The sequence below is a fragment of the Callithrix jacchus genome, chromosome 4 (genome assembly GCF_049354715.1).
Source record: "Callithrix jacchus isolate 240 chromosome 4, calJac240_pri, whole genome shotgun sequence".
NCBI classification, from domain to species: Eukaryota; Metazoa; Chordata; class Mammalia; order Primates; family Cebidae; genus Callithrix; species Callithrix jacchus.
In genome coordinates, this window is record NC_133505.1 from 5,237,969 (window position 1) to 5,258,717 (window position 20,749).

The 20,749-nt window shown below is 40.9% G+C and overlaps 1 protein-coding gene and 1 pseudogene across 16 annotated transcripts in view; both read left to right on the forward strand.

Moving 5' to 3' along the window:
• CARMIL1 (capping protein regulator and myosin 1 linker 1) overlaps nt 1–20,749 on the forward strand; it is a 468,543-nt gene that overhangs the window by 344,853 nt on the left and 102,941 nt on the right. For all 16 annotated transcript variants that reach the window (XR_013533624.1, XR_013533622.1, XR_013533623.1 and 13 more), the window contains 6 exons: nt 996–1,065; nt 11,009–11,090; nt 11,862–11,961; nt 12,063–12,117; nt 17,623–17,795; nt 20,164–20,232. Coding sequence is in view for 13 of the 16 variants with exons in the window: in XM_078368170.1 (XP_078224296.1) it covers nt 996–1,065; nt 11,009–11,090; nt 11,862–11,961; nt 12,063–12,117; nt 17,623–17,795; nt 20,164–20,232 (549 nt within the window). In the remaining 3 variants the exon portion in view is untranslated. The remainder of the gene's footprint in view (nt 1–995; nt 1,066–11,008; nt 11,091–11,861; nt 11,962–12,062; nt 12,118–17,622; nt 17,796–20,163; nt 20,233–20,749) is intronic.
• Nucleotides 18,931–20,157, forward strand: LOC108591083 (large ribosomal subunit protein eL33 pseudogene; annotated as a pseudogene).

Genomic DNA, 20,749 nt, shown 5'->3' on the forward strand with positions numbered 1-20,749 from the left:
GATGGTGTGGATTTTTGTTTTTTGGGAGATGGAGTTTCGCTCTTGTTACCCAGGCGGGAGTGCAATGGTGCGATCTCGGCTCACGGCAACCTCCGCCTCCTGGGTTCAGGCAATTCTCCCACGTCAGCCTCCTGAGTAGCTGGGATTACAGGCACGCACCACCATGCCCAGCTAATTTTTTTTGTATTTTTAGTAGAGACGGGGTTTCACCATGTTGACCAGGATGGTCTCGATCTCTTGACCTCGTGATCCACCCGCCTCGGCCTCCCAAAGTGCTGGGATTACAGGCTTGAGCCACCGGCCGATGGTGTGGATTTTATAGGACTGACTTGTAAAAGTGGATCCAAGTGATTAGTCTAATCTCCTCAGTTTGCAGATGAGAAAATTCCTTTTCAGAGTGGTGATATGATTTGTCCTGGCTCAGCAGGTAGTTGGCAGGATCCTTGACCCAAGACATGTGCCTTGTTTTATACCTGTGGCCACCTGCTACTGTAGGTCGTTTAATACACTCATTTAGATATAATTTCACATCCTAGAATGCTTCGAGTCTGACTTCCTCACTTACATATTCCTTAGGGAAAACTAGCTTTACTTTGCAACTCTAATAACAATTGCTTAATAATATTCTAAACATTATTAAAGCCGTTCCCAAGCAGATGCAGGTGGGAGTTTATCGGTGATGAGCACAGTTTAATTTCGATCTGCAATTGTGTGTGCTGTTGGTTTATTTGCATAGGAATGGCAATCCTGCCAGGTTTTACATTTATGATGGGCTCAAGCTGCCTGTCAGGCAGAAGAACGCTGCACAGTCCATTTTTTACTGTTGTCAGGCAGAAATGCAGCTGGCATTTAAAAAAAGTAAGAGGGTGCTTGGTGTTTGACCTGTATTCAGAAAAGGCATTCTTCTTTGTCGAGGCTTTATTCAGTGTGCTTACGTTTTTTCTTTTGGGCAGTGTGTGGAATGTGTATCTAATGTGTATGTTTCCTCCCCTTAGGGCGCTGTTATTGGGCCTGGCTTGTAATCATAACTTGAAGGGGGTTTCTCTGGATCTCAGCAACTGTGAGGTAAGAACACCCTTAGACTATATACTGGCATAGATAGTAGCCTCAACCGCCTTGCCTTTTTCGTGGATAAAGTGTGATAGTGTGATTCCATGGGTGTGAATGAAGCAGAAAAGTACATTATACAAAAAACGAGAAAGCTTTTTCAAGTATGCTTTTACTGATTTTGGTTTTGTTGTTCTATTCTCAGTGCTGGATGGCTGAGTATTTTGTGATGAAGCCTTGAGCTATAAAACCATAGACTCGCTTCGCCTTCATGAGAAGGACACGTACAGCATTTGTTGCAGGGGACAAATAAGTAGAACTTGGATTTTGTAGAGCATGAAAGAGAATGGATGTCTTATCTTTAATTTTGCTTCTTAATATCTTGATTTAAAACAAAATTAACATACCTCCAGAAAGTGTAGCAGTTTTAAACACTTCCTTTCAAAGAGCTCATAGAGAAGAATTGAGACCAAAGTGTCTGTATTTTACAGGGCACCTAAACTTTTACTGTCTTGAAACTTAGTTTGTGTGACTAGTAAGAAAATACCAGGGTACAAATTATGTGGCCTGTTCAGAGCCTGACTCTAAACGTCAAGCTTTCTCTCTTCTTCTCAGGAAGGGAGGTGGAAGTCTCCTCATTGCTGTTCCCCGGCCTCACTCACTGTCCTCTCTTCCCCAGCACTCCTACCGGGTCTGTCTTCGTCCCCAAGGCCTCCCTCTCTTAGACGAATTAGTTCACCTGCAATCTCCTGCATATGTGCAGCAGCCTCCTGGGCTATACCGTCCTGGATGAATTGGTTAATATCACGAAATCTCAGTTTCACTGCCTGCAAAATGGAGATGATAGTACCTCTCCCAATGGGAGAGGTACTCTTTTGAAAAGTGCTTCTTGGGGTATCTGGGAGCCGGAAAACTTGTTTGCTCTTGCTGTTTTCCGGTCTGTCTGCCAGTGTCTTCCCTGACTGCTCTAGCCCTTTGTGATCTTGCTCTTTTCTAATTGTCTAGCACTTAATGATAATAGTATGCACTTGGACACTAAAGTGCCAATAATACCTTGCACAGTTATTAAATTAACTCCTGTATGCCTGGATGTAACTTTCTGGAGGGCAGTATTTATGTCATACTTTATTTTGTATTTCCCTTATCTCCTAGTAAAATGCCAGGCACCAAGCCAATACTAAATATTGAATGAGATTAATACTTTGCCTCTATGAAAGTTCTAGAAATGGACACGTCTGAAGTTGTACCATATAAATTGTTAGTGTAGTGTTTTTTATTAGTTCCGAGCTGGAGTGAACACCAATTATAGGATTTACTAGTCTTGTTGTTTTGAAAAAAGTAAAGCGGAAAAAAAAAAAATGAAAGGACACGTTTCGAAAAAAACCAAACACAAACAATAGAATCCTAAAAAACTAACTTTGCATTGTGGAATTTCTTTTTTATTCTTTTGTTCTTTTTTTTGTTATTTTTTTGAGACGGAGTCTCACTCTGTTGCCCAGGCTGGAGTACAGTTGTGCGATCTCGGCTCACTGCAACCTCTGCCTCCCAGGTTCAAGTGATTCTCCTGCCTCAGTCTCCCCAGTAGCTGGGACTACTGGCATGTGCCACCACACTCAGCTGCATTGTGGAATTGTCATATGCAAATTAATGATTTTTCATTTATAAAAACAGACTATAAAGTGGAAACCAAATCTGGTAATATGAATTAATTATTTGTTTACCAGCACTTTACTGAGGTGCATGCCAGTGCTAATTTTATTTTATTTTATTTATTTATTTTTGAGATGGAGTTTCGCTGTTGTTACCCAGGCTGGAGTGCAATGGAGCGATCTCGGCTCACCGCAACCTCCACCTCCTGGGTTCAGGCAATTCTCCTGCCTCAGCCTCCCGAGTAGCTGGGATTACAGACACGTGCCACCATGCCCAGCTAATTTTTTGTATTTTTAGTAGAGACGGGGTTTCACCATGTTGACCACGATGGTCACGATCTCTTGACCTCGTGATCCACCTGCCTTGGCCTCCCAAAGATAATTTTATTTTTAATTGGGAGAGGAGCGAGAAATGAAGGGGTGGAATAGGTTATTATGTTAAAAAAAGTTGGTGTCAACTTGACTGCTCTATCAATCGAGCTACTAAATTAGCAATAACTTCTAATATGGTTTTACCATCCTGATTAAATCATGACTGCCAGCAGTCTAGCATCTTTTATTCAGTTCTGTGATAAAGCTGAATGGACATAAGTGATCATCTGGTTCCTTCATTATAGGTAAACTGAGGTCCAAAGAAGTGGAAATAATCTAACTCACCAGTGGCAGATCCACAATGAAAAGACTCTGTCCTGATTCTCTGTTGCTAATAGTAATATTGATTAGACAACTAAGTATGGCTGGGCATTTTCTTCTCAAATAAATTGATAGGGGCCATGTGTCCAAAGACTGCTATAAACCTTGTTCCTTAAACTCCTTTGTGATCTGTTGAGAATGACTTTCAGATAGTTATAGTAGATTAACCATGTAAAACTGATATTTTGCATGTCAAAAATTATAGACAATTGGCAGTTTCATAAAGTTCAAACTAATGACTAGTAGACTTTATCTTTTATAATCTTCTTTTTAATGGAGGCAGGGATTGGGGTCAAATGCTTAATCGATGCATCATCATTCATGATGGGATTGAACAATATTATCATGACAATTCCGACTTCATTTTGGCCTTTCATTTATGCATTCTGTAATAAATTAATGCTGCCAACGTGGAGAAGTCTTAGAAATATTGTAGTACCACTTTCCCCACCGCGTTATAACTTGAATCACAGTGCTGCTGACCACATTTCTAAAGCCACATGTTATGCTGCTGCTCATGCAAGTTGATGGCACACAAACTTATTTTTCTAAACCGCATTAGAGTGTTTCATCGTATTTTGGGTCTTGGGCCTAGATGTCCACATTTAAAGAGGTTTCAGTTTGCTTCTCTTCGTGATATGCTAAATCTCCCCCTGAAAGTGTTTGGGTTTCCAATATAATTCATGCTAGAATGCTTGACACTTTGAGAACTGTTTGAGTCTTTAATCATGTATTTGATATTGCAGAGTTTATGTAATCCCCTCAGAAAGAAGCTCTTACTATCATGGAAGTTTAAAATCATGAATATGTATATTTTCTTTCTATCTGTTCTCTGTTTAGCTACAAACCCTCTCCACTCTTAGCTATACCAGCAAAATCATAGCACCTTCAGCCCTTAACTTTCCCCGATGATCAGATAAATCTAGTCTTAAAATCCAAAAGGTGGTGAGAAATGAAATTTCTCCTGGATGCCATTGTCATCTTGGGACGTTACTTTTCTGAGGATGACTTACTCAGGATGAGGGGCTGGGGGACCTGGAACGAGTCAAGGTCCGCAGCATCCTGCTGGCGGGTGTTGAGAATCGTGCTGGCGGGTGTCGTCCCACAGCTTCTGATGTGGGTTCTGTAAGAGCTCCAAGCTTCCTGTGGGTGCCCCTCACACAAGTCCACCCCAGCCAGGGAAATAGGAGCTATTGTGAGATACACTGAAGTCTTCTGATATTTATAAATAGGTGATTAACTTTAACATAAAACATCTACTGTATAGAATTTTTGTTCCAGATTTATTTCTTCTCCTAGTAGGAGGAATAAATCCAGTGATTGATTTAAAAATCAGGTTAGTATGAGTGTTGTAGAGGATAAATGATGGTAAAAGATGGTGGTTGAGATTATTGGAAGGAGAGGGGAAAATAGCCTTAAAGTAGGAAGTAAAAGTGTCTGGATGGGGCGCTTAGGATAACGTCAGGAAGTTATGTTTGATTTCGCTATATGGTGGTTTCTTTACCATTCATTCTCACCTTCCCTAATGAGGTGCCTTGTAATTCTTAGGGTATTCTTTATTCCCCATGAAACACACATTTCACACGTTAATTTGAATGAGAGAGGAGATTTATACTTCATACTATTAAAAAAATGTTCCCGGTAGGTATTTGGAACTTCTGGAGTTGCCTTCCTACAATACAAACATTATCGTTATTTGGAAAATTAAATCTAAAATGTGGGTCTATATTCTTTTGGATCTGTGATAGCTAAGGTAATAAGCACTGAAATTAACCTTACATTTATAGATAACTTCTATATTTATAGGAAGAAACTTCTGTGTTTCTTAAGGCATTTTGCATTAATTATATCATCACCTCTGTCTCTTTCCCGTGGTCTTTTAGTACTGAAAAGGAGTCTCTTTTGTATATGAAAATGACTCAAAGTAGTTATGGGAGGCGAAAGAGTGAGCCAAGGGTGAGCACTTTGGAATCAAAAGGTCCCCTTTGAAACTTGGCTCAGTTACTTGGCTTATTAGGTGACTTACCTTCTTTCAGCCGTTGTCGCTCATCTGTTGAACGGAGACAATAGTTTTCAGGGCTAGCATCTGGGACAACGTCACTCTGCCAGCCCAGCGTACGTGAGCCATCATCTGGGGAGCAGAAGGTTTGCGATGGAAGAACTTTATTTGGAATGTCAGAATTGACAGCATAGGTCACTGTTACCCTTCTGAAAATGTTTATTTTTAGAAGCTTTATAAATATTCAATCTTTACCAAAACATTTTTGGGAATTGCTTTCAAAGCTGTTTTTCATCTTTCAAGAAGAATTGCTCTCCTTAGCTTACTGGTGAGACAAATTCTTCTCGAAACCTGATTTTTTGACACAGGACAGGATTATACTTCATAGCCAGATTAGCTTCAGAATGGCCTGTGGCTGATCCTTATGCATTATCAGAGGGTAAGGATTTAATATCAGTACAGATATTCAGAGAAATGCCCTCTAGGTTAGTTCTAAAGAGCTTCAGAACCATTTTATGTGGCAGTTGTGATGATGGCATTCATGAGTATTCTTCCCATGTATCCATGTATCTGAAAGGAGGCAATGGTCTATGCATTCTTTTTTTCTTTTTTTCTTGAGATGAAGTCTCGTTCTGTCACCCAGTTTGGAGTGCAGTGATACAATCTTGGCTCACTGCAACCTGCACCTCCCAGGTTCACGTATTCTCCTGCTTCAGCTTCCTGAGTAGCTGGGATTACAGGCATATGCCACTGGGTTCAGCTAATTTTTTTTTATTATTAGCAGAGATGAGGTTTCACCATGTTGGCCAGGTTGGTCTCAAACTTCTGACTTCAAGTAATCTTCTGCCTACCTTGGTCTTCCAAAGTGCCGGGATTACAGGTGTGAGCTGCCATATGCATTCTTGTCTGTTTTTTAACATCTTAGAACTTCACAGTTACACATTAAGGGAAGAATTGGTAAATGCTGGGACTGAATTCTTCAAACTTAGTCTCCTTCCAAGTGAGAGACAAAAATCTCCAATACTTCAGGAAGACGCAAAGGCTAATTACTTATAGCTGTGGCCTTAGTTGCAGGCTTGGGTGTGGGAGTTAGTGTCTTTAAGTGGAAACTTTTCTGAAGATGATCCTACAGTTTATTGCAATTGATGACAAATAGAAAAAAGAGCACCAAATACAGACACATGTAATGAGTTTTGCGGCAATGAAATAGAAACTTTCGAGGCAGTTTTATTCCATTTGATATTCATTCAACCAACCTTGAGGCAAGCATCATTGTCGTTCTCCTCACCTGCCACTTCCCTGTCAGGCCAGGTGTGGAAGGCAGAATTGCCAGTGTTTCTTTTTGTTTTTAATCTTTTTTTTTTTTAGGTAATTAATTTATTTTTTAAAGATGGAGTTTCACCATGATGGCCAGGCTGGTCTTGAATTCCTGACCTCAGGTGATCCACCCACCTCAGCCTCCCAAAGTGCTAGGATTACAGGCATGAGCCACCGCGCCCGGTGATAATGAACACTTTATTATTATTATTATTATTTTTAAAGATGGGGTTTCACCATGATGGCCAGGCTGGTCTTGAATTCCTGACCTCAGGTGATCCACCCACCTCAGCCTCCCAAAGTGCTAGGATTACAGGCGTGAGCCACCGCGCCCGGTGATAATGAACACTTTATTATTATTATTATTATTTTTAAAGATGGGGTTTCACCATGATGGCCAGGCTGGTCTTGAACTCCTGACCTCAGGTGATCCACCCACCTCAGCCTCCCAAAGTGCTAGGATTACAGGCGTGAGCCGCCACACCTGGCTCGGAATTGCCAATGTTTCACATGACAGGATGCATGTATGAAATCAGTGAATATCTGCAACTATTTGCACTTTGAAAATGACTGTATTGGCCTGGGCACGGTGGCTCACGCCTGTCGCCCCAGCACTTTGGGAGGCCAAGGCAGGCAGACCACTTGAGATCAGGAGTTCAGGACCAGCCTGGCTAACATAGCAAGATCCGTCTCTACTAAAGATACAAAAAGTAGGCAGGCATGGTGGTGCACACCTGTAGTCCCAGCTACTTGAGAGGCTGAGGCAGGAGAAGGTAGAATCTCTTGAACCTGGACGGTAGAGATTGCAGCGAGCCGAGATCACGCTATGGCACTCCAGCCTGGGAGACAGACTCGGTCTCAAACAAAACAAAAAGAAAGAAAACGAGTGTGTTTCTGTACATCCTTCTTAGGCACTAGATTGTTACTTGGCATCAAATCCTGCTAGAATGTGGACATTTTGAACGGGATGTTGTCTAATCATTTTTTCTGTCCTTGCAGAAACTTACACCATTCAGTTTATCTATGAAAATTTCCCAGGATAAAAATTAATTAAAAAAAATTACTATTGGAAACCCTATGAAAGAATATAGTAGATAATTTGGGGGTCATTTTATATGTTTGCCATATCTTTTTAAATGATATTGAGGAAGGAAAGTAAACTATTGGAAGTTTCTTCTTGGTTTTCATTTCCTTCCTGTCCTTATCCCCTTAGAGATATTTGAGTTTTAGATAGAACTTTTTGCTTAGAATTTTGAGTAAGATCAGAAATGTTCCACCTTCATTGAGAGGATACTACTCCCTTGAAAGAAATGTGATTTTATTTTTAACAGTTCAAAAAGTATTCAGCATTTTATTCACATTTGCTTCTTTGATCTTGCTTTCTTTTAAATAATGCTAGTGTGTGGGATCCAAATAAGGGTAATTTAAAAACCAGTTTTACGTGCACACATGCAGACAGCCTCTAATTATGCAAATTCATTTAAAAGGATTTTCATTTACAGTAATGAAAAAGCTTTTACTGTTTTGGGAAGGCTTTAGCTTTGGGGGAATTTTAGACATTTAATAACCTGTGACTTCAATTGAATGTTCTTGGTAACTAAAACTCAGTTATTTTCTTATCTAAATTTTTGTTTTGGGAGCAAATTTTAGTTAGAAGTGTTTTTTTTCTGCCTCTTTGCTTTTTTGTATTGAGTACTGATAGAGACCTTAGCTGCTGCTTTATTCTCGTTGTGCTTACTGCTGATAATGTTTTTTTGTTTTTTCTCTTTGGGCTTTCATTAGCTTGGCCATTGTGTAAGTACTTTATAAATCAATTAGAATATATTGATACATTTGATTATTTTTTTAAGCATTGAAAAGTATGCTTTATGTGTATATACTACAAATATTATCAGTAAGGAGTTTGTATAAGTTGACTTAAATACTTAAATGTTACCTATATTTTCTATTTCTATAAATGGAATATTTTATGTTAGAATGATACAACATAGACATTTTCTAATAGAAATTTTCTCAGCCGGGCGTGGCGGCTCACACCTGTAATTGCAGCACTTTGGGAGGCCAAGGTGGGTGGATCACCTGAGGCCGGGAGTTCGAGACCAGCCTGGCCAACATGCAGAAATGCCATCTCTACTGAAAATACAAAAATTAGCTGGGCATGGTGGCGCATGCCTGTAATCCCAGCTACTCAGGAGGCTGAGGCAGGAGAATTGCTGGAACCTGGGAGGTGGAGGTTGCAGTGACCCAAGATCGTGCCATTGTACTCTAGCTTGGGCGACAGGAACGATACTCTGTCTCAAAAAAAAATTCTCAACAAGTAAATCACTATCAGCAAATATGAAATCGTAAAGACTTATGCATTTATGTTTGTCTTTTCAAAAGCATGCTTTTTTCATGCTCTAAAAATCAAATTCTTTTTTGAGAAGTGTTTGCTTAAGTGAGTTCTTAGTACCTGTACACATTTACTTATCAGGTATAAACAAGCTGTGACCTAGCGCTGTGCTTTTCAAAACTATCTGTAGCAAATAAACTATTTTTTGGTTTGTTTCTAAAAATTCCAATCTATCATAAATCAATACATTTATAAAACATAGTAAGAATAAAATACAAGAAAGATTTAGAAAGATACATGCCAGCCCCCAGTTTTTATGATTAGATGCAACAGACCCAAAATTTTTACTACAAACGTTTCTAAAAATGTTTATACTCAATTTCTGTACTCACTCATTTTGAGTAACAAGGTGCTGGGCAAGACACAGAGGTGGCATTGTGAGACAGGCTCGATGGGCGTTTAGGTATGCTGGAGAGCTCCGGAGGAAACAAGCAGGGGTAGTGAAGTGGGCCTGGCACTCGTTCCTGACAGCAGCTTCACACACAGCTTAGAAGCCCTTCAGCTGTGGGGTTGGTACTGGTTTTCCTGACTTATGTAGGCCAGTCTCTTGGAGAAGTCTGCCTCTCTGTAATACTCTACCTCAGAGCTCACCTTAGGGTAATCTGTCACCATAAAAAGTAGAAATGGCCAGGCGTGGTGCCACATGCCTGTAATTCCAGCTACTTGGGAGGGTGAGGTGGGAGGATTGTTTGAACCTAGGAGTTCAAGACCAGCCTGAGCAACACAGTGAAACTCTGTCTCAAAATAGTAGGAATGGCTGAATGTAAACATAGCAACTGAGATTCTCCCAAATAAAGAGCAGTCTCAACGATCTGTGCAGAGCTCCGCTTACCATACAAGAAGCCAGAGAATTTGGCAAGCTTCATTGCATCCAGAATAGGGAAATGAAGATTCCTGTAATTCTTACACCAGAACTTAGACAGGTGGAAAATAGCACCTCATATTATAAGTTTATTGTCAAAGTTTTTATTTTCCTACATGAGGAAAGGTTGTGCCATGTACCTTGGTTCATAGTAGGTTTCCAATAAATGGTAGTTTATTTTTCCTCATTAGATAGTAAGTTTACTGAGCATAAGGGCCACGGCTGAGGAAATTTTGCATCCTTCACAACGCCTTACACAGAGTAAGAGCTCAACAAACATTTGCTGAATGAAAAATACAAAGATATTATGACTGCTGTAAAATATGCTTTGGTTTCATAGGAAAAGATGAAAAGTACTGTATCGGGTTATCTTTCTCTTTTAAATAAAATAGCAAATGAGGTGAGAATAATCATTTGCACTTAGTTTTGCTCTAAAAGAATCATAATAATATTTTCTATTAATTCAACATTTTTTCCCTCCGTGGCTCGAAGGTTTTTTACAAATGATTTTGCAGTCATCTTTAGTTAGCTAATATCTGCCGTATTAGTGAGAACGCACGCTCATTTCTGTAGAACAGTTAGGGGTAGGTCCTTCCTGAAATGTTTGGCAATCAAAGTGAGTCTTCAGTGTCTCCTCTGGTGTGGTGGAGAGTTTTTAAATCTTGGAATCAGTAACAGTCAAATAAAACAGTAACTCTCATGTGTAAAGGAATTTCTTAGATTTCCAGAAGTCGGAGATGAAGAAGTTCTTCTGGGTCGGTATGCGTTGCTTTGCTGGTAGTGGCCTGGGCGTTGGTCATCTAGTTTCTCCGTGTTTTTTCCTAATGGTTTTAGGTCTAACGTTGGGCACATGGTGTAGGAAACTGCAGCAATGGCTGGTGTTAGGCTCTTTCCCCTTTGATAATAGCTTCTCTGGAGTTGATAAGCTTTTACTTTCTCTTTGGTACCAAGCTTATTTTAAGACTGATCGTCTTCCGTATTTTTAATTTTTTTATTGTACCTCCAGTAGAGTGAAGAGTTCACTTTGTGTTTGGTTTGTGTTTCTCTAGCTGAGATCAGGAGGTGCTCAAGTGTTAGAAGGCTGCATTGCCGAAATACACAACATCACCAGCTTGGACATCTCCGACAACGGTAAGTCAGGTGTCAGAAAAGAAATGAGAATGGAATATTTTCTGAAGCAAGTTAAAAAGGGGAAAATAATCTACCCAAATCCAGACAAAACCTCAATAAAAATGTGATTCCATTTCTTGACTAATAGGGCTTTTAAATTTAACAGTAAGATTTATTTATAAAATAAATCTGTGCCAGAGTCTTACTAAGTTGACTCCATGGCTAACTATGCAGAGCCTGTGCCGTAAAACAACTCGCTCATAAAAATAGCACCAGTACCTGATAAATAAAGGTCTGAGCCCAACTTTGTGCATCCTTGCTGATGATAATAAAGTTGTACTCTTGTTTATTTATTCAGAAGTTTATTTCTTGAGCTGCCCTTCTGCTGATTGTAGTACCATGTTAGTACGAACCTGTGAAATCCGCATAGGCAACTTTAACTCCACTTACCCCGCGGTGAACGGTTTGTTTGAATCTTCTTTCACAAAGCGGTGGGGAGAGATGAAACTTTCAGCCACTATTCATTCCCATTTCCTGCTGACTTGGCTTAGCCACTGATTGTATTAAGAGATTTAGGTAAGTCTTTGTAGAGAATGAGTTTATCCCTGTGAAATAATAGGACATGAAAAGAGAGCGAAGAGTGCCTTTGAAAATAAAAGATTAGAACCCCAGGGCCCTGGGGAAGGTAAAGGAGGTCATCCAACTGCATGTCACCTTTGCTTAATTGTGTCCGGCTGAGAACTAATTTATACACGTGTGTTTTGATTCTGTGCTTACTCTGATTCTTTCCAGGTTTAGAATCTGACCTATCTACCTTAATAGTGTGGCTCAGTAAAAACAGATCAATACAGCACCTGGCGTTAGGCAAAAATTTTAATAATATGAAATCCAAGTAAGAGTTTTGAATTTCTTTGTATGACAATGATGAAAATAACCAGCCTCCTGAAAGCTTTTGATTTGATTCCACTGTCCACATCTCTAAAATCTCTTTAGAAATCTGACACCTGTATTGGACAACTTAGTACAGATGATTCAAGACGAAGAATCAGTGAGTATTGTGTTAAACATTTTGGACTAACATGTTGTGTTTGTTGCCATTCTTACCGATTATTTCTACTGGATTAGTGCCGAAATGCTTTCAGATCGTTTTATCAATGTGTACGTTTTCTATTATTTTTAAAAAGATAGAAGAAATATGCTTTAGTAAAGTTATACAAGGTGTTGAAAAACTCATGTTTTTACTTCTTTCAACTCACTGCCAATTAAAGGAAGATTGTAACTAATAGATAAAAAGTATGAATTGACTCCTGAGTCTTTTAATTGGCCTTACTACTTCCTAACTTCAGCTAATAAACTGATCTGCAGGCATGAATTTTAATGATCTAGTTGGCTTTATGACCTTTATCGTGCTGAGAAATATCCTATTGCTAATTTGAATTTCATTATGCAGAATTATAGGAGACAAGGAAATTTTCTTCCTTCTTCAATTGCTTCTTGAAGTCTAGTAGCACTCTGTGTTTTGAATCCCCTTTAGTTGCTTCTGACCAAGATTTATTTAGTTCAGGGTAGAGAAGTTTAATTTCAAATAGTATCTTATTTTGCTGCCCTTTAAATGCATTAGGTGCAAAAAAAGTTATTTCATGGACAGAGTAAGAAGCACTGTACCGTGAATCCATTTAATTTAGAGCGGATGTGTTACACCTTATACTTAGTGATGCTCTCAACATTTCATCCCTTTCTTCTCAAAGTCCTCTTCGGTCACCAGACTCAGCTTTTCCAGTTCCTAAAACTCACCTCAGTTTGTATTCCTACTATGAAGATTCACATTATTCATGTTTTGTAATAGCTACTTTTGTAGGTCATGAGGGTGATTTTATATTAATCATGCGGAGTATGTCACATTTTGAAAAAGTACCGTTTTCCCTTCTGAATTTATAGCAGGGAATAGCAAATTCTATTACAGCTGTAAGCTGACTTTTCTGTGAAAGCCGGGTGGACGGTGGACTTTTCCTCACCTGCCCTTGCCTCCACTTCTTTGGCGTGGCTCTGAGCTGATGGGCAGGAGAAAATTCTCTTCTCTTTTCTCTTCCTTGTGGATGTAATTTTCAACCTGTGGGCTAGAAAATGAATGTCATTATTATTTAATGAAGTCAGCACTTCTCCTTACCCTCATTTGCTACTGAACCCCACATTTTGTTGCTCTTACGCTGGGTTATTGAAATTAGGGGTCTAATTAGCATGCCGTTTAGACTTCTCAGAGTTGATGCTGTTTGCTTTACGTGTTAATTTGACTTTTCATCACTGCCTTGTTTGAGTTGCTGATTTTCCGGTATTGGCCCAGTTTTAACAGATTAGGGAAGCTAATATTACAGAATCATACTTAATATTCGCCCCAAAATGTTTGTTTCTTAACACATATTTTAGGAAAACATTTATTTTCATGAAAAGTATATAAATTTTATGTTTTGCTTATTATGTGAGCTTCTTCAAACTGTATCTATAATTCTGGAAGTCTGTTACCTAAAGATGATGGTTAAAATATACCCAAAACCTAATTTGCAGATGATAAAGTTTGCTATGTGAATACGAATTCTGTCAACCTACAAATTTGAATAGGGTGTCGCTCGTAATGATGTCCAATGAAAAGCTTTTTACGTTCTTGCCATTGAAAAATAGATGGCTTTTTCAGAAAGCAATTACCTTCTATTTTTTTCTACTTTTAAATGGTCATATGCAAAACAATTTGAAATGATTAGGAAATGAGTCTTGCGATGATAAAAATTTTACCAATACCTGGTACAATTGGGATCATTTTTAAAATTTATTTATGAGTTTTACATATGAAAAGGTAATCTCTTTGCTTTTTACATTCTGACCTTGTGCTTACAGAGCTTGTTCTTTGACCAGCCTGTGGAATACCTTATTCACCCAGTATTGTTCATTCTGTTCAGTTGAAAAACCTAGAAGCCGGTGGGTTCCAGTGTCACCGTTAGCTGTGGACAGTGGATTTCAGGCTGCTACACCCGGTGTCGTGAGAGAGTAATATAGAGGGGCCAGGATGACAGGAAGTTTTGTTGTGAAGTATTACATATGAACTCACATGGTAACCAGTAGAACAGAACGTGTTTCTCCTGGGAGGGCCTGTAGCCAGGAGACAGATGCTCAGATTAAGCATGTTCAGCTATGAAAAAGAAATAGTAAGATTTCACCCAGTAATGTTACATGGAAGTGCAATAAATCAAGAACGGATGACCTTATAAATATGCATGCAATTCAGGCCGTTCTGTTCGCATTCATGACGCTGCCTATTAAGTATTAACTGGGGTGTATTAGAATTTGAATGTAGTCCTGGAATTGATGTTTGATGGGTTGGCGAGTTGGCAGTTTTCCAGTGTTAGGAAGAAGCAGTATCATTTTTGTAGTAATGAATAGAGATTATTGAAGTGACGAGAGATGGGATTACGTCTTTTTATTAAAGCATACTGTGTTTGTTTTTTATTTTAAACATTAAGTTTCCTGAGCCTGGAGCATTTTTACTTGTCCTTTCTACTTACCTGTGTGAAAATGGAAGAAACTATGCCAGAGCCACTTGAGTCTAAATGTATGTAGACTTTTTTGGCCAAAGTTTTAATTGCCTTAGCACTTCCCAGGCCATTGAACTGTTAGAGATTTGATTCTGATTAATACAGCCTTGCCTTTTGATTTTACCATAAATGTATTAAGTTTGAAAGCCATGGTAAATTTGATGGTAAGGACACTAATAAACTTACTGTCACTTGGTACCAACCACTTGCAGAACGATGCCTTGGTGATATCTGAGTCTTGAAACTATCCACACCCTGGTTCTGTCTCCTGTAGGCCTTTGGGAGATGAACCTCTCACAGGTGTCACTTCGGAAATCAATGTTAAGTGGTTAAGTGGACACAGATAAACCCCAGGCTGTGTGTGGGGGCTGTCATTTAGACCACCCAGGCACACTTTGAGAGCTCCAATCCCCCGGGCCATTGTGGAACTTGGTCTTAGATTAACCCAGAAGCCACTTCTGTCACTACTTCCTGTAATATGGGGGCTGCTTATGCAATAACCACATGATAATTTGTTCAGTGTGGCTAGGACAGTATAGAGCACTCCACTCAATCCTGGAGACGTCCAGATCTCCCAGGGAAGTCTGAATTCTGACATTTAGAACCACATTGGTTCAACCTGGTCTACCTGGAATTCTTACCCCACTTCACTAAGTTATGGCTTAAATCAAGGAATGCAAACTCAAATGCCCACAGGGCTAGAAGGCAGCGTAAACCAGGACAGTGAACTTGGTGTAAATGGGAAGCTCTGTTAATAAGATACGGCGCAGAACAAACAAAACCTGCAGGCCGAGTGGCTCTCAGTATCTGGTTTAAATGGACAGTGAGTGGGCTGATCTGTATTCACTGTACAGCTTATGGTCAAATAAAAAGGTCACACAAGGCCTGGCATGATGGCTCACGCCTGTAATCCCAGCACTTCGGGAGACTGAGGCTGGATGATCACTTGAGGTCAGGAGTTTGAAACCAGCCTGGCCAACACGGTGAAACCCGGTCTCTACTAAAGATACAAAAACTAGCTGGGAATGGTAGCCGATGCCTGTAATTCCAGCTACTTGGGAAGCTGAGGCAAGATAATTGCTTGAACCTAGGAGGCGGAGGTTGCATTGAGCCAAGAGCACACCATTGCACTCCAGCCTGAGTGACAGAGCAAGACCTTGTGTCTCCCCCCCAGCAAAAGCCATACAGGTTTAACTTAAAAAAGGAATTATTTTCTGATTCATACTTAACACATAAAGTTAAGGCCGGGTGTGGTGACTCGTGCCTGTAATTCCAGCACTTTAGGAAGCCATGGTGAGACGATTGCTTGAGCCTGGGAGCCCAAGACCAGGCTGGACAACATAGTGAGACCCCGTCTCCACAAAAAATATTTTAAAATGAGCCGAATGTGGTGTTGCACACTTGTAGTTCCAGCTACTTAGGAGGCTTGGGCCCAAGACGTCAAGGCTGCAGTGAGCGATGATCGCCCCACTGCCCTTTAGTCTGTGCATTCTACACAAAGTGAGACCCTATCTCAAAAAAAAGAAAAAAAACCTGAAAGAGCGATCAAAAAGATCTGGGATAAGCTAACTGGGAGGTGTGGTATAGGTTTAGAAGCATGAAATCTGGAGCCAGTACCTCTGAATTTGAATCCTAGTTCAGGTACTTGTTAACAGTGTAACCTTGGTTGGGTCACTTAACTTTTCTGTTTGTTGGTTTGGGAAATGGGGTAATAGTGGCACCTAAGCCATGGGTCAGTGGGAAGGTTAAGTGAATTAATACACATACAAAGCTTAAATGGTGGTTAGACATAGTCATTATCCAGTAATTGGCAGCTGTTAGTCTGGTTGCCTTTAATCCTGCATTTATCCTCTGTTAGTATTTTAAGGTGCCATTTCACCTTATTTAAAAATAAAATGGGCATAAACGGTGATCATATGAAAGCTGAGACATTTCTTTTTTTTCTTTTTTTAATTTTTTATTGCATTTTAGGTTTTGGGGTACATGTGCAGAACATGCAAGACAGTTGCATAGGTACACACTTGGCAGTGTGTTTTGCTTCCTTTCTCCCCTTCACCCACATTTGGCATTTCTCCCCAGGCTATCCCTCCCCTGCTCCCCCTCCTGCTGGCCCTCCCCTTTCCCCCCCAATAGACCCCAGTGTTTAGTACTCCCCTCTCTGTGTCCATGTGTTCTCATTTTTCATCACCCGCCTATGAGTGAGAATATGCGGTATTTCATTTTCTGTTCTTGTGTCAGTTTGCTGAGAATGATGTTCTCCAGATTCATCCATGTCCCTACAGACGACACAAACTCATCATTTCTGATTGCTGCATAATATTCCATGGTGTATATGTGCCACATTTTCCCAATCCAGTCTATCAACGATGGGCATTTGGGTTGGTTCCAGGTCTTTGCTATTGTAAACAGTGCCGCAATGAACATTCGTGTGCATGTGTCCTTATAGTAGAACGATTTATAGTCCTTTGGATAGATACCCAGTAATGGGATTGCTGGGTCAAATGGAATTTCTATTTCTAAGGCCTTGAGGAATCGCCACACTGTCTTCCACAATGGTTGAACTAATTTACACTCCCACCAACAGTGTAAAAGTGTTCCTTTTTCTCCACATCCTCTCCAGCATCTGTTGTCTCCGAAAGCTGAGACACTTCTGTGTTGTGTTTTTATTTATTTCATCGTATCCTCCGCTTAAAGCTGGCGTTAGTCAGCCTCCATGTCTTTCCCTGGGTTCGCTCAAAGGAAAAGTGATAGGTATCGAGCATTAAAACACAGGTTCTCCGTCTTTTACTCCAGCGGTCCATTTTGTGCCAGAACCTTCGGTTTCTATCTGTGAGTGTCTTTTAAGTAGCACTTCTAAAATCAGACATGTGCAGTGGGTCCATCCCCTGTCATTCTCCATGAAATGGGTCGTGGAGAGCGGGTGCTGCTTTGATGAGACTGCTGAGTGCCGCGTGTCATTTGCTCCACAGCCTCTGCAGTCCTTGTCCCTGGCTGACTCGAAACTCAAGACCGAGGTCACCATCATCATCAATGCCCTGGGAAGCAACACCTCCCTGACCAAAGTGGACATTAGCGGGAACGGAATGGGGGACATGGGAGCGAAGATGCTGGCCAAAGCCCTGCAGATCAACACCAAGCTCAGGTAGGCAGACCCCGCCCTCCCTGCGCAGGAGGGAGGCTTGGAGCAGATTCTGAACTGCAGGCATTGCAGAGCTGCTGGGCCCAAGGGGACCTGAGCTCCCCTTGAGGCCAGCTGAGGAGAAGAGGTGACAGTGTCAAGACTTTTGTCAGAATCATGAGAGGGTGTTCTCAAGTTTAGACAAAGTGATTCCTTCAGTCTGTTGTCTTACAGTTCTGTCGTAAGGTAGAACCTGACTGAGAACTGTCACGATTTCCTTTTTGACATCAGCGTTGACAGCTGACCAATGTATGGGTAAAAAGCGAGACCCTGTCTAAAAGAAAAAGTTACAATTAGACAGTGATGATCAAAAATATCTGGGTTAAGGCAACAGGGAGATGTTTTGTAGGCAGCACTAAGTGAGCAGAGCCCACACTTTGCTGTGAGCCCAAGGTCTTAACCCCCTTGCTCATCCCTGCCAATATAAAGACTTAGAAAACAAGGGCATGAAAGGTCCACTGGTCCAAAACCAGGCTCACACTGGGTGCTGGCTGTTTATTCCATGTTTCCTAAGCGTGGGTCTTCTTAAGGACTAGCTCCACTGTCTCCCTGTTGCCATCCATCATTCAGACAGATTGGAGTGCCTACCTAGGTCAACAGTCTGGTGCATGAAGAGTTAATTCACATTGTTCCTCAAGGGCCCTTTCATGATGTTTCTATATTGTCTGGCAAAACAGTGGAGTTTTCTGTCTAAACTGAAGCCAAAAGCCAAAATCTGCAGCAGTTTCTTTGAAGGTCAGTGTGTGTGTAAAGAAGGTCCTCGAGATCAGGAAGGGAAGGCGGTGAGAGTTGTGAGGCTGGGGTCATCCAGACAGATAAAAGTTACTTTATGTGTCAGGGTGAACTGAAACATCCTGAATACCTCTGAAGTATACACATTCTGAAGGTAAAATCATATTTTTCTCCCCAAATAGATCTTGTGTTTGAAAAGCAAACAATCTTCTGTTTATAGTGAGTGACGTTTTGCCAGCACAGTGAGGGAATTCCTGGATCACCAATTAAGCCGTGTCAGGGAAATAATGAAAACGCGAGGAACTGTGACAGATTCACTCTAGTGTTTTAGAAACACTACTGTTGGTATTTCTCTTCCCTCCATCTTGGCACTTGTGGAGGCTAGAGAAGCGCCGGCTGCTGAAATTTGGGGGCCTGCTGGGAACAGGACTTACAAAAGTAACTATGTCTGGAAGGCTGTGGTCCAAGGCTACTTTTGCCGGCTATACGCGGGGTCTCCGGAACCAAAAGGAGCACACAGTCCTTAAAATCAAAGGTGTTTATGCCTGAGATGAAACAGAATTCTATTTGGGCAAGAGAAGTGCTTATGTATATACAAAGCAAAGAACAACACAGCGACTCCTGGTGGCAAAGCAAACAAAAGCAGAGTGATCTGGGGCAAGGTGACTTGGGCCCACGGAAGCAGCGGCGTGGTTCGTGCCAAGTTCCAAAGCCACCTTCCTGCTAAGGCCGTTGGACATGGAATCCGAGTGATGCTGAGCCCTCAAGGATTTAAACTAATGAAAAGTCAGTAAATAAATGTGGATTGGTGCTTTTTTTTTTTTTTCCCAAGACGGAGTTTTGCTCTTGTTACCCAGGCTGGAGTGCAATGGCGCGATCTCGGCTCACCGCAACCTCTCCCTCCTGGGTTCAGGCAATTCTCCTGCCTCAGCCTCCTGAGTACCTGGGATTACAGGCACACGCCACCATGCCCAACTAATATTTTTGTATTTTTAGTAGAGACGGGGTTTCACCATGTTGACCAGGATGGTCTCGATCTCTTGACCTCGTGATCCACCCGCCGCGGCCTCCCAAAGTTCTGGTATTAAAGGCGTGAGCCACCGCGCCCGGCCGGGTTGGTGCTCCTGTTAAAAAAAGAAAGAAAGAAAAAGAAGCACTGGTGTTTTACTGTTTAGGGCAAAAAAAAAAATCTCAGTAGCTGAAATTCTTTATATTGGGTCCGGTACCGGTTAGCATCTTTCGTAAGTAGCTTCCACCTCAGACATAAATACTAGAATACTATTGGGAGAATATCAGAGAAATCAGAATTTAGAGTGTTCTGTCTAGGGAAAGTTAGATAACATCATAGTGAGTTAATCTATGTGCCATTGCTTTTAAGTAGTTTTTCCACGCTACTTGCATGGTAAATGTGTTATGAATATGATATTGCAGGAGGCGCTTACCCTCGTTTGCTTAGAAATAAAGATGCACATTATTCCTTGCTCACTGAAATAAGCGTCTAGACAGTCAGTGCTGCCTATGAGAGATTTGTATTCGGCGTGAGAATCCTTTTCTCTATTCCCACGTGTCTGATCACTTATGTGCTTTGGTTTTCAAACAGGACTGTAATATGGGACAAGAACAACATCACTGCCCAAGGCTTTCAGGATATAGCTGTTGCCATGGAAAAGTAAGTGTGAATTAGGATTCCTTTGTAGGAAAATACCAAAAAGACCCTGGTGGCATATGTGTTATCTGGGGGGTAATGGAATCAGAAGATCTGGGTCTGAATTTAATCTACTGCTGACCAGCTATGGGATCTTGGAAGACACTGAATTTCTCCTGGTGGGAGCTTCCTGGTGTATGAAATGAGGGCACAGTTGCCTGCTCTGCCAGAGACACCACACTGCTGTGAGAATTAAGTGAGATCACAGGGAAGGGGCCGTGTGACACTTGCCTGTCTCCTTTCCCCTTTGTGGTTTCACAGTCTACAATGGGTCTTGTTCTGTTTCCTATTGTGACACCTTTGAATTTGCTGCTGAGAAGGAACCTGAGGTCCAGAAAATAAAGGTGAAATTGATAAACGGTAAGCCCAGGGCTAAGTTGTCTCATTACTTTGAAAGGCTTTCTTCATTATTTCAGTAACTAAACCCTGCAATTATTATTTATTGTTGAATTTATATTCCCAGGAAGCTAAATGAGAAAAT